General features: G+C 40.8%; 1 protein-coding gene across 1 annotated transcript in view; it reads left to right on the forward strand.

Annotated features, from left to right (window-relative positions):
• The window catches only part of amph (amphiphysin), a gene marked incomplete at its 5' end in the record, with an annotated part of 62,058 nt that overhangs the window by 39,055 nt on the left and 4,519 nt on the right, over positions 1 to 18,484 (forward strand). Inside the window, 8 exons of the mRNA XM_080010551.1 lie at positions 4,939 to 4,962; positions 6,389 to 7,012; positions 14,486 to 14,632; positions 14,811 to 14,846; positions 15,026 to 15,067; positions 15,418 to 15,471; positions 17,413 to 17,598; positions 17,715 to 17,816. Coding sequence (XP_079866677.1) covers positions 4,939 to 4,962; positions 6,389 to 7,012; positions 14,486 to 14,632; positions 14,811 to 14,846; positions 15,026 to 15,067; positions 15,418 to 15,471; positions 17,413 to 17,598; positions 17,715 to 17,816 — 1,215 coding nt within the window. The remainder of the gene's footprint in view (positions 1 to 4,938; positions 4,963 to 6,388; positions 7,013 to 14,485; positions 14,633 to 14,810; positions 14,847 to 15,025; positions 15,068 to 15,417; positions 15,472 to 17,412; positions 17,599 to 17,714; positions 17,817 to 18,484) is intronic.

Consider the following 18,484-nt stretch of genomic DNA (forward strand, 5'->3'; position numbering starts at 1 on the left):
ATAACAATCCACAAAAACTCATGACCATGTTGAGTCGAATCCACTTTAATGTACAGGGGAGTGATGTAGGATGTATAGCCGGTCTGTAGGTGTTGGTTTCAGGCAGCCAGTGATAAGGCGGCAGCTAGCATTGAGGGCGGGGTCCAACTTCTTGGCATGGGCAGCTTGCTCCCATACTGGGCAGGCATACTCGGCAGCTGAGTAGCAGAGAGCCAGTGCAGTTGCTTTCAGAGTCTGTGAGTTAGCACCCCAGGTTGTTCCAGTGAGCTTGCGGATGATGATGTTCCTCGCACTCACTTTACACTTGGTCTTCTCAATGTGGGTCTTAAAAGAGAGGCATCTGTCCAGGGTTACCCCTAGGTAGACCGGGTGCTCACAGTGTTCGAGGGAGGTTCCTGACCTTCAGTTGGCGCTTGGCTTCACGATTTCTCAGGTGGAAGGCACACACCTGTGTCTTAGATGGATTTGCACGTAGGTGGCTCTCTTCATAGTAAGGTGTTAGCTCTGCCAGAGCATTGGAGAGTCTGTCTTCCACAACTTTGAAGTCAGTGGCTTGTGCACCTATGCCAAGGTCGTCTGCATAGATGAAGCGGCGGGTGTCTGCACTTTTTGGTTGGTCGTTGGTGTAGATGTTAAAGAGAAGTGGTGCAAGCACACTTCCCTGTGGAAGGCCATTCTTGAGTCTTCGCCACCTGCTTTTCTTTCCTCCAAGCTCAACAAAAAAGTTCCTGTTTTCAAGCATGCTTTCGATCAGTTCTGTCAGACGGATGTCCCTTGTGGTCTCCAGGATCTTGCTGAGGAGACGTCTGTGGTTAACTGTGTCATAAGCAGCTGAGAGGTCGACAAACACCACACCAGTTACCATCCCTTCCTCATAGCCGTCTTAGATGTACTGAGTGAGGTTGAGTACTTGGCTAGTTGTCGACTTGCCAGGGCGGAAACCTGCTTGTTCAGGGATGAGGTGTTTGTCAACAAAGGTGCCAATTCTGTTGAGGATCAGATGTGCGAAAAGCTTGTAGGTATGATTCAAAAGTGCGATTGGTCTGAAGTTCTTGGGAGCGGATGGATCTTTCCCAGGTTTCAGCAGTGCTATAATGTGGGCTTTCTTCCAGATGTTAGGGAGTTTGTGTGTTGTTAAGGACTCATTGTAAAGCTGTAGAAGCCATGTCTTTGCCTTGTGACCGAAGTGCCTGATCTGTTCGGTTGCGATGTTATCCGATCCGATTGCCTTTCCTGGTTTGAGGGTAGAGATTCCCCCTTCCAGCTCTTCCATAGTAAGCTGTCTTGTAAAAGCAGGGTCCTCGATGTATTTCTTGCGGTTCAGCTTGGTCTTTTTCCCTCTCTTTCCACTCTTTCCATTCAAGAGCAATTGGTTGGCAACTTGGTTGGCAGTGACTTTTGGGTGTTGAGGAGCTGCTTTAGGATCACCCCCTAGCTTGTGAATAAGTGTCCATGCTTTCTTGCTGTTTTTTGACATGTCTGTGGACTCAATAAGAGCATTCCAGGTCTTGCTTCGCTCTTGGGCAATGTTTTCCATCACCTTCTCAGCTTTGGCAGATGTTTCATCTGAGAAGGGATCTGCTTCAAACATGCTGACATAGTTGTCATAGAGTCCTGCACAGTCCTTTGAAAGCCCAGGTATACAGTGGGGCAAAAAAGTATTTAGTCAGCCACCAATTGTGCAAGTTCTCCCACTGAAAAAGATGAGAGAGGCCTGTAATTTTCATCATAGGTACACTTCGACTATGAGAGAAGAATGGGGGGAAATAATCCAGGAAATCACATTGTAGGATTTTTAATGAATTAATTGGTAAATTCCTCTGTAAAATAAGTATTTGGTCACCTACAAACAAGCAAGATTTCTGGCTTTCACAGACCTGTAACTTTTTCTTTAAGAGGCTCCTCTGTCCTCCACTCGTTACCTGTATTAATGGCACCTGTTTGAACTCGTTATCAGTATAAAAGACACCTGTCCACAACCTGTGGGGTCAAAATGATCACAAGAACGGTGAGCAAACATCCCAGAACCACACGGGGGGACCTAGTGAATGACCTGCAGAGAGCTGGGACCAAAGTAACAAAAGCTACCATCAGTAACACACTACGCCGCCAGGGAGTCAAATCCTGCAGTGCCAGACGTGTCCCCCTGCTTAAGCCAGTACATCTCCAGGCCCGTCTGACGTTTGCTAGAGAGCATTTGGATGATCCAGAAGAGGATTGGGAGAATGTCATATGGTCAGATGAAACCAAAATAGAACTTTTTGGTAAAAACTCAACTTGTCCTGTTTGGAGGAGAAAGAAAGCTGAGTTGCATCCAAAGAACACCATACCTACTGTGAAGCATGGGGGTGGAAACATCATGCTTTGGGGCTGTTTTTCCGCAAAGGGACCAGGACGACTGATCCGTGTAAAGGAAAGAATGAATGGGGCCATGTATCGTCAGATTTTGAGTGAAAGCCTCCTTCCATCAGCAAGGGCATTGAAGATGAAACGTGGCTGGGTCTTTCAGCATGACAATGATCCCAAACACACGGCCCGGGCAACGAAGGAGTGGCTTCGTGAGAAGCATTTCAAGGTCCTGGAGTGGCCTAGCCAGTCTCCAGATCTCAACCCCATAGAAAATCTTTGGAGGGAGTTGAAGGTCCGTGTTGCCGAGCGACAGCCCCAAAACATCACTGCTCTAGAGGAGATCTGCATGGAGGAATGGGCCAAAATACCAGCAACAGTGTGTGAAAACCTTGTGAAGACTTACAGAAAACGTTTGACCTCTGTCATTGCAAACAAAGGGTATATAACAAAGTATTGAGATAAACTTTTGTTATTGACCAAATACTTATTTTCCACCATAATTTGCAAATAAATTCTTTAAAAATCAGACAATGTGATTTTCTGGATTTTTTTTCTCATTTTGTCTCTCATAGTTGAGGAACCTAGCATTGAGGGCGGGGTCCAACTTCTTGGCATGGGCAGCTTGCTCCCATACTGGGCAGGCATACTCAGTATGGGAAAGCCATAACCCTAACCTATGATGAAAATAACAGGCCTCTCTCATCTTATTAAGTGGAAGAACTTGCACAATTGGTGGCTGACTAAATACTTTTTTGCCCCACTGTATATTCAACTCTACAGCCTCGTGGGATGTGTTTCCGAGCAGTTTTCAACACCAGGTTGGCAAATTGGTCGTAGTTCTTGCTAACTGGTATTATATTTTTGATTTTCTCATCCAGCTCGTTGGTGAAGCCTTTCCAGTCTGCTTTCTTGTAGTTGAAACGCCTTTTAAAGGGCACATAGTTGGGACTACAGCTGCATTAATTTGGATCCCAATGGGACGGTGTTGGCTTGATGGAAAAGGGTCCAGCACAATCTTTGCATGATGTTTTCTCTTGTGTTATGTAGCTTTGTGGCTTGTAGCTTGCAGCTTTCAGCGTAGCTTGTGGCTTGTAACTGTTGCTTGTAGTGGTGATAGGAGTAGCAGTATCTTGTAGATCTAGTCGATCTTGTCGATCTCGTCAATACTCCCAGGGCCGCGACGTGGACGCTCCTTTCTTGGCCCCTAAGTCCATGTTGATTGGTCCAGATGTAAGTCTATGATGTTTGTAACTTTTGTAACTTGTGATGCATTTGACAGAAACCAAAAAATGAATACGTACCTAAAATTAATAAACTGAACCAGGTGTATTGCTGCCTGCAGATATATTTATTATTATTATTATAATAAAGAATTATGGTTATTCTTATTATCGCTTATGTTTGGCCATCTTAATATGATCTTTTATGTCAGTATTTACACCGTGCGCGACCGATAGTTTTTTTTTTATTGGGTTAGGTAATGAGATGGGCAGAACATGATGAACATCTATGTGAGCACTGAAAACAAGTATAATTAGGTGTTGTTGCTATTGTTGTTGTTGGGATTTTTGTTACTTTTCTCATTGGCATTTTTCGGATGGGTTGAATTAATTTTGCACTGCTGAAGCGGTTAAAAATAACGGCTGTCACAAGCTTGCTTGTCCCCACCCTAAGCCCTGACGTAAGCAGTTTTTGGTTCTTTTCCAGTTTTACATTTACATTTACATTAAGTCATTTAGCAGACGCTTTTATCCAAAGCGACTTACAAGGGAGAATAACATTCAAGCTACATTGCGACAGAGATTAGTGTAACAACAACATTCGTGTAACAATAAATACTGCAAGGTGGTGCTAAGTAATTGTAGGTTAGGACAGGAGGTACTCACTGAAGAGCTGGGTCTTCAAGTGCTTCCTAAAGACAGAGAGGGAGGTCCCTGCTCTGGTCATTTTTGGCAGCTCGTTCCACCAACGTGGAACTACAAATGAGAATAACCTGGATTGCCGTGGCTGTATGGCCGGCAGAGCCAGGCGACGCTCATTTGACGAGCGCAGCATCTGGGGGGCAACATGTGCTCTTACAAGAGCATTTAAGTAGGCGGGAGCATTCCCAGCAATCACTCTGTAGGCCAGCATCAGAGACTTGAACTTGATGCGGGCGGCTACAGGTAACCAGTGGAGCTCGATGAGCAGTTTTGAAGTGGTGTCGCTCTGGAACCCGTTTTCGGGTTGGCTCTGGAACCCGTTTTCGGGTTCCAGAGCCAGTTCTTTTGCTGTCGAAACGCGAAGAACCAGTTCCAGATTAGGTGCCGGCTCTGAATCTACCCTTGAAATGCCTTGGTGGAAAAGGGGTAGGAGTCATATTGGGCTATTAGGAGTCATAACACAAAGCAAAATGATCTAAATGTGGAACTGCTGCACCTAGGATGGGCTCAATGCAGACAATCATTAAAGGAGCAATACAGTTCTTCTTCAGGGCCTTCACATACTGCTCCACTCCCTGTGTATGATGTGTGTTTATGATGTGTGTACATGCATGTGTGCATATGAACTGAAACGATGAAAGTCAATATCTTCTGATCTTTGTTGCAGGGAAACACGCAGCCAACAGAATCTGTAAGTACAGAAACATCCAAATCTAAGAATACATGGTTTCTTATACAGTTTAATTTGGAATTTAGAATGTTCCATATCAACTTCTTCACATTCTTCTTATGAGTCTTATCAGCACTACGTTCGATTCGAAGATTTATAATCAATTGAAAATCAAATAAATTTCCAGTGGTTCTGTGGATTCACAGCTTTGTTGCAAGGAGATTTGTGTATATACTGTTGTAGAGAGTGTGTTTCCGGTTAGTTCTGGGTACAGGGTGAAATGGATATATATTGGGACCTCAGTTGTTTTGTATTTTTTGCGAGGTTTTGAGGGACATTGATGATAGGCAGGGATAGGTCCATTGGAATTTTTATTTATTTCTGAGGTTCTGAGTGTATGCATTTACATGTAACATCCTGTATAGTTGTCTAAACCCTTCTTCTTTGTGGTTAATTGATTTAGAGTGCAATAGGTGGTTGCCTGGGGCAGAGGAACCGTGACAGAATTTTCCTGTCTTGATTGTTTGTTGAAAGAACTAAGAAAGGAAGCTGCCAGATGGGTTTTTCGCTCTCACACTCCACAAACTTATTGTATTGCTACGACTCAGCATGTTCAGAAGGGTGTAATATAATCATTTTGTTTGTTAGTAGGTGATTTCTATCAAGCCAATTAACGTTGTAAGTTCAATGACTCTTATCTTTGTCGAGACTTTGTGTAGTCTGGAAGGGGGGAAATATGAGGTGTCTTGGAATGTGTGGCGTCCCAAGACGGCCCCATCGTATAAGATAATTACTAAGAGACGGTGCCGGGGTCCCTAGAGAGAGAGCACATCACCAGGGGTCCTGGTGATAAGGGAAGTGAATGTGAACTGTGACCTATGTAGGGGAACCAAATGGTTAATGTTGTCTTTGGGCCAGTATGAAAGACCCGTCCAAGTTGCATTCGACAGAGAATCCTTCTGGCTTGGTTCTCTCCCAGACCGTCCATGGCAAGTCTGGTCTGCTGTTCTTTTGTAATAAATCTATTATTTTACTCAAGTCAGCGTCAGCGGTCACTCCTTCTTCATCAACACATCAAATTCATTAAGAAACTACAGTAGGCAGATGGATTTGGTGTTAGGGTAGTGTGCTTCAAGACGCCCCCTTCTGGTGAGGGTGTGTTACTGCTTGTAAATGTAAAACCTGTGTTGTACTGTGTGTTTATTTAGACAAGGAGCTCGGGGTTCAACTTTAAGATAGCTGGGCACATCACATACATAGTAAAAGTTACATTAAAAGCCTTCCTTTTAAAATACTTTTTTCACTATACTTCTGTGATTCTTGTCAATGTGCCCTCTTTGTTTCACATTAAACTCTTTGATTCATCTTACATCCATGTCCTCCGAGTCTGACTTTGACTCCTGCGGTGGCCATCTTTAACCCTTTATTCCAACATTTCTCAAAGCAGACCTCAGATGCTGGCTTCGTGGCAGACTGGTCTGCTGACTTTGGCTCAGCAGCAGCAAATGGAGATGGTCCCTCCATGGCCCCTGGAGGAGATAGCGCTGTTGCCCCTGCAGGAGATAGCGCTGTTGCCCCTGCAGGAGATAGCGCTGTCGCCCCTGCAGGAGATGGCACTGTGGCCCCGGCAGGTCAGGGGGAAGTTCAGGAACCACAGGACAGCCAGCCAGCAGCAGCCGCTGGAGAGGTTAGCAGCTGGGGCTCCCAAACTAATGCAGCCAAACAGGTGCAGGACCATTTTTCATCTGGGGCGGTGGATGAGGGCGTAGAGGTAAAGAGAGATGACGCAGGGCAGGCAGATTTAGAGAATGGCGAGGTGGAGCTGGAGGGTCGGCGACAATCTACTCCAGGGCTGATCTTCACCAATGAGCATGGCGAGCAGATTGAAGACTCCACCCAGGAGAAAGGCTCTTCTCTGTCCAGATCTCCAGATGGCTCTGGCTCTGAGTATGAGACTGCTGAGGAATGGGGAGATGTGGGCCAAGGTGGTGGCCTGGCCAGTGCTGATGATGACCTTGCATATGAAGACAGTTTTTCTCATTCAGAAACTTCTTCAGTTCGTAAAAGCTCTGTGGGTTTTGGAATTGATGCCTTCACAGCAAACTGGTCTCAGACATATGAGCAGGACCTCCAAGAGATGGCAGCAGAGCAACTGACTGAAACAGAAACTTCCATTGGGGGTTTCACATCTGGTCTTGTTGCAGAAACTCCCGCCAAAGGATTTAGTTTTGGATCTTTTGGGGACATTCAAAGGGGAGAGTTTTTTGAGAAAGATCCTTTTGCTGATAATCAGAATAAAGAAAAAAGTGGATTTACATCAGATCCTTTTGCTGAAACGCAGGAAGAAGATGGATTTCCATCAAATCTTTTTTCTCTATCCCATGGGCAAAGCTGGGAGGCTAGTGTTGAGAGAACAGTCCAAACAGATCTCTCTAAAAATACACAGCTTGAAGATGGAGGTTGCTTCTTTGAAATGTATCAGTTTGGTGGAATCTCAGATCTCAGCGAAGGAGTTTCCGGGTGGGCAGCTGACCCGTTTGCTAACAGTTTTCCAGAGACTGGAGATGCTGCGATTGAGCCCGGGGTCTGGGAGGAAGTGGGCTCCAGTAGTGGCCACCAAAGCTCCTCCTTTCCTGGGACAGGAGCAATCAAAGGACACGCATCTAAAATTCATAAAGAGCCTGAAAATTCAGACATGTCCGAAGATGAGGCTGCTAATCGGCGATATGGAATGTTGTACCAAGAGCTAGATAAAGAAAAGGAAGAGGTACTTCACTCCCTTTTCTCCATTAGAACAGAGTAGAATAGAAGGTGTTAGACCCCGCCCCTTTATTCCCACCTCAGACTGAAGAGATAAACTACGCTGTCCTGCACCCCTCCCTGGATCCTCTCCTCCGCCAATTCCTCCGCTTCCTTTACCTCTCCTCACGCTTGCTCATTTCACATTATTGCTCGTAAAATGTAAATTAATATCAAATTGTTTTTTACAGAAAACCTTCAGCTGTTAATTTGTGTCTCTGATTTGATTTAGGCCACCAATGCATTCAATGGATTTCCTCAGGTACTTCCTATCCCCACAAACATAATCTCTGAACCCTTTAGATCAGTGGTCTTCAACCGTGGGTACTGTACGAGGTCCACCAATTTTTCTCAATGTGATTTTTGTGAAAAAGATTTAAATGCCTTTCAGACAAAAAAATTATATTGAGTAAACTCCTTCCATTAACACTAGAACAGGAGCGTTTTTTATTTCAGTGATCGACTGAAAACCGAATTGCAGCTTCTGGAGTTATGGTGCGTTCAAAAACCTTGGATTTTAGAGTAACGTTCAAAAACCAAAGAATTTTCCAGTAACATATTGTGACATAACTATAATAATACAAACCATGTAAAACCCATTTAAGCCATTTAAGACCAGGCCTAGATTTAAAAAATTACTGTACTGATAGTAGTCAAACCTGGACAAGTTTATAATAAAAAGCCTAAACACCACTTTATTTGTGAAACCTTTATTCTTTGTGTGAAAACAAGAAAAAGGTGGATTTCACTGTATTTCTTTCACACAGACCATTGAGGCTGTGTGACTAAATAAATCTATATCTAAAATCAAAACAGACAGGACCTGTTTGCATCATAACTGAGTAAATTAATAGGTTGATAAAGCATTATAAAGATGATGTCATAGGCCAGGCTTAAATTCAAAAACAAATCTAGCTCTGTTTCTTCATCCACCAAGGGTCCTATTTGGAAAAAGTTGAAGACCATTGACTTTGATAATAAGACAATGTTTGTAATCACATCCAATACAGTGTCAATCAATCTTTTATCTAATTGAGAATTCCAGTGGAATCAGCAGCTTATAACCTATGTACTATGCACTATATAACCTATATACTATGCACTATATAACCACTATAAAACCTAAATACTGTACTATCCACTATATAACCTATGCACGATGCGCGACAGTATATAACCACTATATGACCTATATACTATTCACTATGCACTATATAACCTATATACTATGCGCTATATAACATATATACTATGCACTGTATAACCTATATACTATGCACGACAGTATATAACCGCTGTATGACCCATATACAATTCACTATATAACCTATGTAATATGCACAACAGTATATAACCACTTTATAACCTATATACAGTTTACTATATAACCTATATACTTTGCACTATATAACCTATATACTATGCAATATATAACATATATAGTATACTATGCAATATGTAACCTATATACTATGCACTATATAACATATATACTATGCACTATATAACCACTATATAACCTATATACCATCCACAAGTTTACCTATATACTATGTACTATATAACCACTATACAACATTTATACTATGCACTATATAACCTATATACTATGCACTATACAATCACTATATAACCTTTATACTATCCACTATTTAACCTATATAGTGTGCACTTTATAACCTATATACTATCCACCATTTAAACGATATACTATCCACTTCATAACCTATATACTATGCAGTATACAATCACTATATAACCTATATACTATCCACTATTTAACCTATATGCTATGCACTATATAACATATATACTATGTACTATATAACCACTATGTGATCTGTATACTATACACTACAGTGTATAACCACCATATTACCTATATACTATCCATTATATAACCTATATACTATGCACTGTATAACCTATACAGTACTATGCAGTATGTAACCACTATATAACCGATGTACTATCCACTATATGACCTATATTCTATGTACTATATAACCTATATACTATGTACTACAGTATATAACCGCTCTATAACCTATATACTGTCCTATCCACTATATAATCTATATACAATGCACTATATAACCCACAAGCTATGCACTGTATAACCACTATATAACCTATATACTATCCACTATATAACCTATGTGCTATGCACTATACAACCACTACATAACCTAAATGCTATGCACTATATAATCACCCTAAAACTATATACTATATAAACTATATACTATGTACCATATAACCACTATATAATCTATATACTATGCACTACAGTATATTACCACTATATAACCTATATACTATGCACTATATAAGCTATATATTATGCACTGTACAAACACTATATAACCTATATGCTGTGCACTATATAACCACTATATAGCCTACAGTATATGCTATCCACTATATAACCTATATACTATCCACTATATAACCCACATGCATGCACTATACAACCACTATATAACAAATATAATATGCACTATATAATACCAGCACCACTCACTCACTAACCCTTATTACACATGTATGATGTATTATATATACAGCAACACTTCATATCAATCTGCTGCTGAATAATTAGAATGTGAAATGCAGTTATTTCCTTCTATATCACTCAATAATACAATGTGTTAACCACCTTTCTTTTGGAATTTTTGTGCAAATTGTAAATCAATTCTAACTTTTCTTTTTCTTTCTGTATTCTTAAACATGCACTGAAGGATTCATCTGCTCCAACTTTTTTTGCCGATTTCGAAAAAATGGTGAGTTTACCCGGTAGTATATACAGTGCAGTCCATCCATCTATCCATTTTCAAGCCGCTTATCTGGGTCTGGGTCTTAACAGCTTAACAGGGTGTCCCAGACATCCTTTTCCCGAGCAACTACCTCAGCACTTCTTGGGGGATTCCGAGGCGCTCCCATGTAGCTGGGAGATATAATTTTTCTAGCGGCTCATGGGTCGGCCCTAGGGTCTCCTCTTAGTTGGTCGTGCCTGGTACACCTGCAAAGGGAGACAAACAGGGGTCTTCCTTTTCAGGTGCCCGAACCACCTCAACTGAGGTCTGCCAAATCGGCAGTCCCCCATTCTAAAGAAGCCTAGAAGGACTCCCTTTTTAGCAACTCCCTCACCGCTGGTGTCCACAAGCGGGTCCTTGAATTGCCACCATAACGGGCACCAGCGACCTTCTGACCACAGCTCTTTGCAGCTGCTTCCACGATGGTGGCTTTGAACATGATCCATTCAGACTCCATGTACTCAGCCTTCTTCTGGATGTGGCAGAAGATCCTCCGGAGGTGGGAGTTGAAATCAAGCGCTTAAAGTTCTCCAGCACACTTCATTACCGGTGTATGGCCGTTTTAGATTCACAAACTATTTTTGAGCGGGAAAAAAAAAGAAATACTCACTCCATGTGGAGTTTTGTTTTGAATGCGGTTTATACAATCATGTTCAGTGAGGCAAAGCAGTATTTCACCTATGGTATGAGAATAACGGAATTCTTTTTTATCTAAAGAAAGTCCTCATCCGCCATCAGTTTGATCTCAGTCACAAAGCTCCTGCCTGCGTTTGACCGACACCAATAAGTTTATGCACGGTCATTGCAGAAAATGATCTGTCCTTCACAAAATGAATGCTCAACTACTGATCAACCCATGTTAAAAGCTATATGAAGACAAATCAACATGCGAGCAATTTAAATAACCCTGGCATTGCCCCACAGATCAGGCAACGTTTGATAGTAATTTAAAAGTAGTTTAATAGTAATGTTTAATAGTACAAAAACCCTAACCCTAACCACTAACAAAGAAATGTTAGTGTGTATTTTTTGTTCTTCATTAATTATTTTCCATTATTTTATTATCTGCTTTTCAGAAGGAAGCACTTCAAAGTTATAAATTGTGAAGTTGTCCCTTTAAAGTTACTTGATTGCAGTATTGTATATAGTTTTCATTCAGTATGCAATGAACATACTCTCATAGAGAAATAAATCTGTGAAATTCTTCATTGTTCGACCCCCACCAGTCGGAGTCAGACTCTCCACCTACAGCACAAGCTCCGCCTCTCTCTGAATGACGTCATCAAGGAGAGTGCCGGAAAAATGCAGCTATGCCCACCGCACACACACACACGCACACACAGATGGGAGAGAGAGGGAGAGAGAGAGAGAGAGAGAGACTGGCTGCAGGCGAGTTGGAAGAGGAGGTGAAAGTGGAGGGCGCCACCTGGCACACGTCTGTGATCGGTCGGATGTTCCCAATTTAAATTCTGGATGAGAGAGGAATCCATGAGGTCGATGGCACAAAAATAGGGGCGGTGACGTGGCAGGGACACGCCGTGATGTTTGCACCGAGGCGAGTTCATGATAACCCTCCGGAACAGAGGACAGGTGAGGCGGCTCTGGCAGGGGCAGAAAGCAAGCAGTGGGAATGACAGAATGTGCTCTAGGAGGTTATGTTGCCCGAAGTCCAGTTCACTTGAGGTTTGTGGGTCTGTAACCAGGGGTAACACCGTACCTGTGGTGTGTGTGGACAATCAATGATGCATAAGCTTATTAACTCTTAATGGTTGCCAGAAAGCAAGAGAGTTAAAGGAACCGCCATGTGCTAGGGGCTCAGTTTAAATCTCCATTTGTATGGCCACACTGTAGTCTATGAAGCTCTCATCTGCTCCAGAGTCAATAATGGTCAAGAGGGGCAAGGACTGGGTGCACCATAAGAGGGTGTCATCGAGCTAGGCACAAGAGAAGGAAGAACAGACTTCTTGGCTCGTCAGTACTTCTCCCACTACTGACGAGCCGGAAATTTTATCAGGAGGACTGGGCAGGCGGAAAAATAGTGGCCAACTTGGCCGCAATACAGACAGGGAAGGTCTGGAAGGCAAGCAGGCAGGGAAGGTCAGGCAGGCAGGTAGATAGGCCAAGTAGGTCAGGCAGGACTGGTAGGCAGACGGGTAGGGAACTGGAGAGTTGGTAACTGGGACAACAGGGAAATATTTTAATAAGTCTCAGGAATAAAACACTGAAGGGCAAATTCCATTGCGTGGATTTGCCCAAATCCAAATCCACGCAAGCCCAAATAACAGAAAAGGGGAGTGTCTAATTCACGAAGCACAGAAAACAGTAAAATGCTCCGCCAACTGCACTGCGATGCAAATAGCATCTTGGTGCTTTGTGCCGGTGCTATTTGGTCATATTTTAATTCTGTATTATGCATTAATTTGGTGTAAAATTGGCTCCCTTCTACACAAATCAGCCTTGTTGCAAATCGCGTCCAATTCACAAACACCGGCGATAAAAGGTCAACGCGGTTAGAGTGACGCAATTACCGCCCGCAGAGACCTGGTGGTAACTGTGCGAGACCACAAAAAGGCATCGTCTTCAGAGAGCTGGTGTAACTGAAGCGCATTTATAAGACTTTTCAGTGATCCGTCAATAATATTTTGACATTATTATTATTATTATTATTATTATTATTATTATGTTACGGAATCTGTAGGTTGTGGAACACGCATCAGTTTGTGGTGGCTTTCAAAATGCAATCCAAAAGTAACTTGTTGAAAAGGAATCATTTATTGAACAAATAAGGCGTTACAATTGTTGACAAAAACATTTCCATAATTCCTATTAAACTCAAGAGATATTGAAAAAACAACTAAAAGTTATAGGGAATAGCGATAAAGTGGTCAAAATTAGCATTGAACCACAGATGGCATTGAACCTGCAGAACCATGAAGATAGCCGCAGGCCCCGGCCTTTTGGGTGCAGCGAACTTTGTAGAGCAAAATACAGGTACTGCTCACTAAACCACCTTCCTGTTTAACGACCGTTTAGACTTAGGACCAGCTCTCTGACCAGTCTGTATTGTACACTGTGTACAATACCAAGCATATCATCATCATTAATATACTATATATATAATATATATACTATATACAGAACACTTTACTGTATATACACACTATATACTCTATTCACTATATATACTATATATATACTATATATACTAGATACACTATATACACTATATATGCTATATATACTATATACACTAAATATTCGATATATACTTTATATACTATATATAGTATATACAGTATATATACTGTAAATACTATATATCATATATACACTCTATACATCTCATCTCATCACTGTTCTCAGTCTCAGTGTCATTCCTGCAGTCTGTCAGTATTTACTAGACTAGTGTTCACAATCTCCAAGACTGAAACATCGGTAATGGGGTGTGCCCTCGCTTGTCGACCAATTGTCTTAACGACCTGGTTGTAGGAACGCAACTCACTCGTTAAGTGAGGAGTACCTGACTTTGAACTTTTATAAGTCATTTGTACATTATAATATTAAGATTCAGTGAGAACTAGAATTTCCTAAGTAAAAATTGTAATATATACACTTTTATTCATGTAATAAATGAACTGCGTGGGAAGAGTATGTTTTATTATGGATTTACTTATATTACTAAAATCTTTTATAGTCACTGCCCATAAACTTAAAAAAAGTAAGCGAAACCCAGGCTCCCCCGACCTGGTGCACGGTGATGAACTGATGGACCACAGGTGAGTAGGCGGAGCAGGTGTGGTGACTGACATCGTCAGGAGAGAGCCAGAGAATGCAGCCACGCCCGCCACACATACACACACACAGACAGGGGTGGGAGAGGGAGAGGGACAGTCTGTCTGTCTGTCCTGTATCTTTCTATCTGTCTCAAGAAGGACACCAGCGCTGAAGAGGTGGAAGCCTCCTGCCCCCCTGGTAGCCCAGGGCAGCCCATAGGGGAGGAAGCAGCGATGCCCCCTCCTGGCCAGGCTGAGACTGCAGCTGTTACCAGGCAGACGCCGGAGGAGGAGGAGCCCCAAGTGAGATCACCATGGAAACCATATCATTAGATATGATACGTTCTATCATATTAACACAATCCACTTATTAACCCTTACATCAATAGAAACATCAAATGTTTTCTCACAATGTGATAAGAAAACAACTCAACAACTCAACTTTTACTTTTTTACGACTTAAGTTTCAAATGTTCTTCAGTTCACAGAGGAAGGAGCAGAGCCGGAGCCCTCTGAGGTCTGTCTGTCTGTCCATTCTCTGTCTATCTGTCTGTACTCTGTCTGTCTGTCTGTCTGTCTGTACCCCATCTGTCTGTCTGTCTGTCTGTATCCCCATCTGTCTGTCCATAATCTGTCTGTCTGTACTCTGCCTGTACTCTGTCTGTCTGTCTGTAAGTCTTTCCTTGTTTTGTGCAGAGACACGTTGCTGAAGAAGAGAAAAGCCAAACAGTGCTACAGGTAAAGCTGATACCACATCCAACTTTACATTACGTCAATAATCTATTTTATATATGAATACTTTATAAAATGAACTATTTATAGGATTTTACAGTTTTATATGGAGTTGAAAAATACAGGAATTACATTAGTTCGTATGTGCAAAAGTCAATGTATTTCTTTGAAATTAGTTTCCATGTCTTCATGCCATAGCTATGATTCCTTATTTTATATAAATGATTATAGTGTTAATACAAACAAGACATGTTTGTTTATGAATACGAATATAATTAGTCTTTCTGTTTGGAAATCATTGGGTATTATTCATGTAACATGTAATAACGTTAATTTAAAATCTATTTTCTGCTTAGGAATCAGTGACTACTCCAGAGGAGCAAAGAGAAAGTCCTGTGGATGAGACCTCCGTAAATATACTCCATGATTAATATTCCATTCATTAACATTCTATAAATAATATATTATATACAATATGTGACATTGTGTGGTGAAAAGTTGAGCATGTCGGGAAACTGAAAGTCCCCCAAACCTAATAATCAAAACAAGTATATATATGTATATATATATATATATATATATATATATATATATATATATATATATATATATATATATATATATATATATATGTGTGTGTATATATATATATATATATATATATATATATATATATATATATATATATATATATATATAAATAAAATCAAGTCATAAAAGTAACGGTGCAGTGCAAGAAATTAATATTATGTATGTATATTATATACCATTATAACAAGTTGAGACTACTGACCATAATAACAAGTTGAAACTGCTGAACATTATATCAGGTTGACACTGCTGACCAGTGTAACAAGTTGACACGACTGACCATTATAAGGAGTTGACACTACTGACCAGTATAACAAGTTGACAGTGCTGAACACTATAACAAGTTGACACTGCTGACCATTATAACAAGTTGACAGTGCTGACAGATAGAGCAAGTTGACACTGCTGACCATTATAACAAGTTGACACTACTGACCATTAAAACAAGATGACACTGCTGACCGTTATATGCTGACCTCAATGCTGACCTCACCAGGGGTCCTAACTGAGCCATGCACTAGGCTCCACTACCTACTGTACTGTATGTAGCATACTGTACCGCATACTGTATCACTGTTCAGGGTTGTTCGTGATGCCGTATTGCTGCGCCGTACTGTTGTATACTGTGCTGTATTATCCCAACACTACCTCACACTATTCACATTCACATGCCACTTTAATTCACATGCCACTTTAAATGCACATATCTGTATATACATAGGCATATTCCTTCAACCTATTCCATTTTATATCAATTTATTTTTTTATTGTATTTTTATTCTATATATTTTTTATCTTATTCTATAAGTATTCCACTTACTGTATTACGTTTTAGGAGTCAGTTAGTCGGTCTATTAGAAAGGAATTTTCTACTTTTTATTTTTATTTTATTTTTGTACTTTTTCCTAGGACTTATTGTGTGCTATCACCGGGTGCGTTGCATTACATTTCACTGCATATATGTATGGAAGTATGTATATGTATGTGACAAATAAAAATCTTGAATCTTGAATCTTGAATCTATAACAATTGACACTACTGACCAGTATTATAAGTTGACAATGCTGACCATTATAACAAGTTGACCCTGCTATCCATTATAACAAGTTGACACTGCTATCCATTATAACAAGTTGACACTGGTGACCAGTATAACAAGTTGACACTACTGATTTAAACTACTTATTTATAATTCCTCATTGAAATCTTATCCCTATGCACTTTGGAAGCTTTTATCTGATTTACCCTCTTATTGTAATAAACACTGACTGACAAAAAAACAAAACCACTTCTCAGCTTGAAGAATCTCAGTCGGCTGATGGGTTTCCGGCTGATGGATCGACTTGTCAACTTTCAGAGAGCAGCCATATTATTTTTTATTCACGCTTCCTAATTTAACAAAACATAAACACCTGTGCGTTCTGTGCCGCATCACGCGCCGCATCACGCATGGCACCTTCACCTCCCCCTCGTGCATTTTGTGCATACTTTCCGTGACTTTTTTTCTCCCCCCAACATGCTGGATAAGCAACCTCTCTGTATTCCGGCACCTCCTGATTTACAAATTAAGCACTGATTATAATATCACCGGGTGTCATGACATTTCACTGCATATATGTATGACCGTATGTATATGTATGTGACAAATAATCTCTTGAACTTGAACTTGAACTAATGTGAAAATATTATTTACAGATCACTGGACGGTCTGGCGCTTCAGTTGCACCAGCTCTCTGATAATTAATTGTTGTGTTTTCCAGGAGAAGATGGCGATTCCCTCTGTGGTTATTGAACCCGCGTCCAGCAATGAGGGCGACGACGACCGTGACACTGACATCATCTCTCCAACCAATATCAGCGACAATGGTGTGATCCTAGAAAACCAGGAGGCCAAGGATCCTCCACCTGGAGGGGCTTCCACCCTGCCAGAGGGCTTCCTGTACAAGGTCAGCCATAATCTTAACTAGCCCATAAAATGTTATGTTTTTTATATTTTAACCATGTAATATACAGTATATACATATAAAATAAATACTATTCATATATATATATTTTGGTGCAGGTGGAGACAATGCATGACTTTGAAGCTGCAAACTCAGACGAGCTGGAGCTGAAACGAGGAGACATTGTCCTGGTCGTTCCCACAGCTTTAGCAGAGGATCAGGTTTGAAAATACCCTAACTATAACTAACCAGTACCTAACTCACACTACAACTATAACTAACCAGTAACTTACCCTCACTATAACTATAACTTACCACAAACGTACTCACACTGGAATTATAATTAACCAGTTATTAACCCTCACTACAACCATAAATAACCAGTAACTTACCCTCACTACAACTATAAATAACCACTAACTAACCCACACTAGAACTATAATTAACCAGTAATTAACCCTCACTACAACCAAAACTAATTAGTAACTAACCCTCACTACAACTCTAACTAACCAGTGAATTACCCACACTACAACTCTAACTAACCAGTAACTAACCCTCATTACAACTATAACTAACAATTACCTAACCCTCACTAACCAGTAACTAACAGTCACATAAACTATAACTGAACCCAACTGTAACTAACCAGTAAGTTACCTAATCAAAACTATAACTAATCCGGAAACTAACCCCCACTAACCAGTAACTAACACTCACTTGAACTATAACTAATCTGGAAACTAACCCTCACTTACCAGTAACTAACACTCACTTAAACTATAACTAATCCAAACTGTATGTCAGATACAATCTTTTCTATATGTATTTCCCTGTTGCTTCCGCTAAATTGCCGTCCAATTTCTTTTTTTGTTTCTTTGCCATTGTT

Source organism: Zeus faber (genome assembly GCF_960531495.2).
Source record: "Zeus faber genome assembly, chromosome: 12".
Lineage (NCBI taxonomy): Eukaryota > Metazoa > Chordata > Actinopteri > Zeiformes > Zeidae > Zeus > Zeus faber.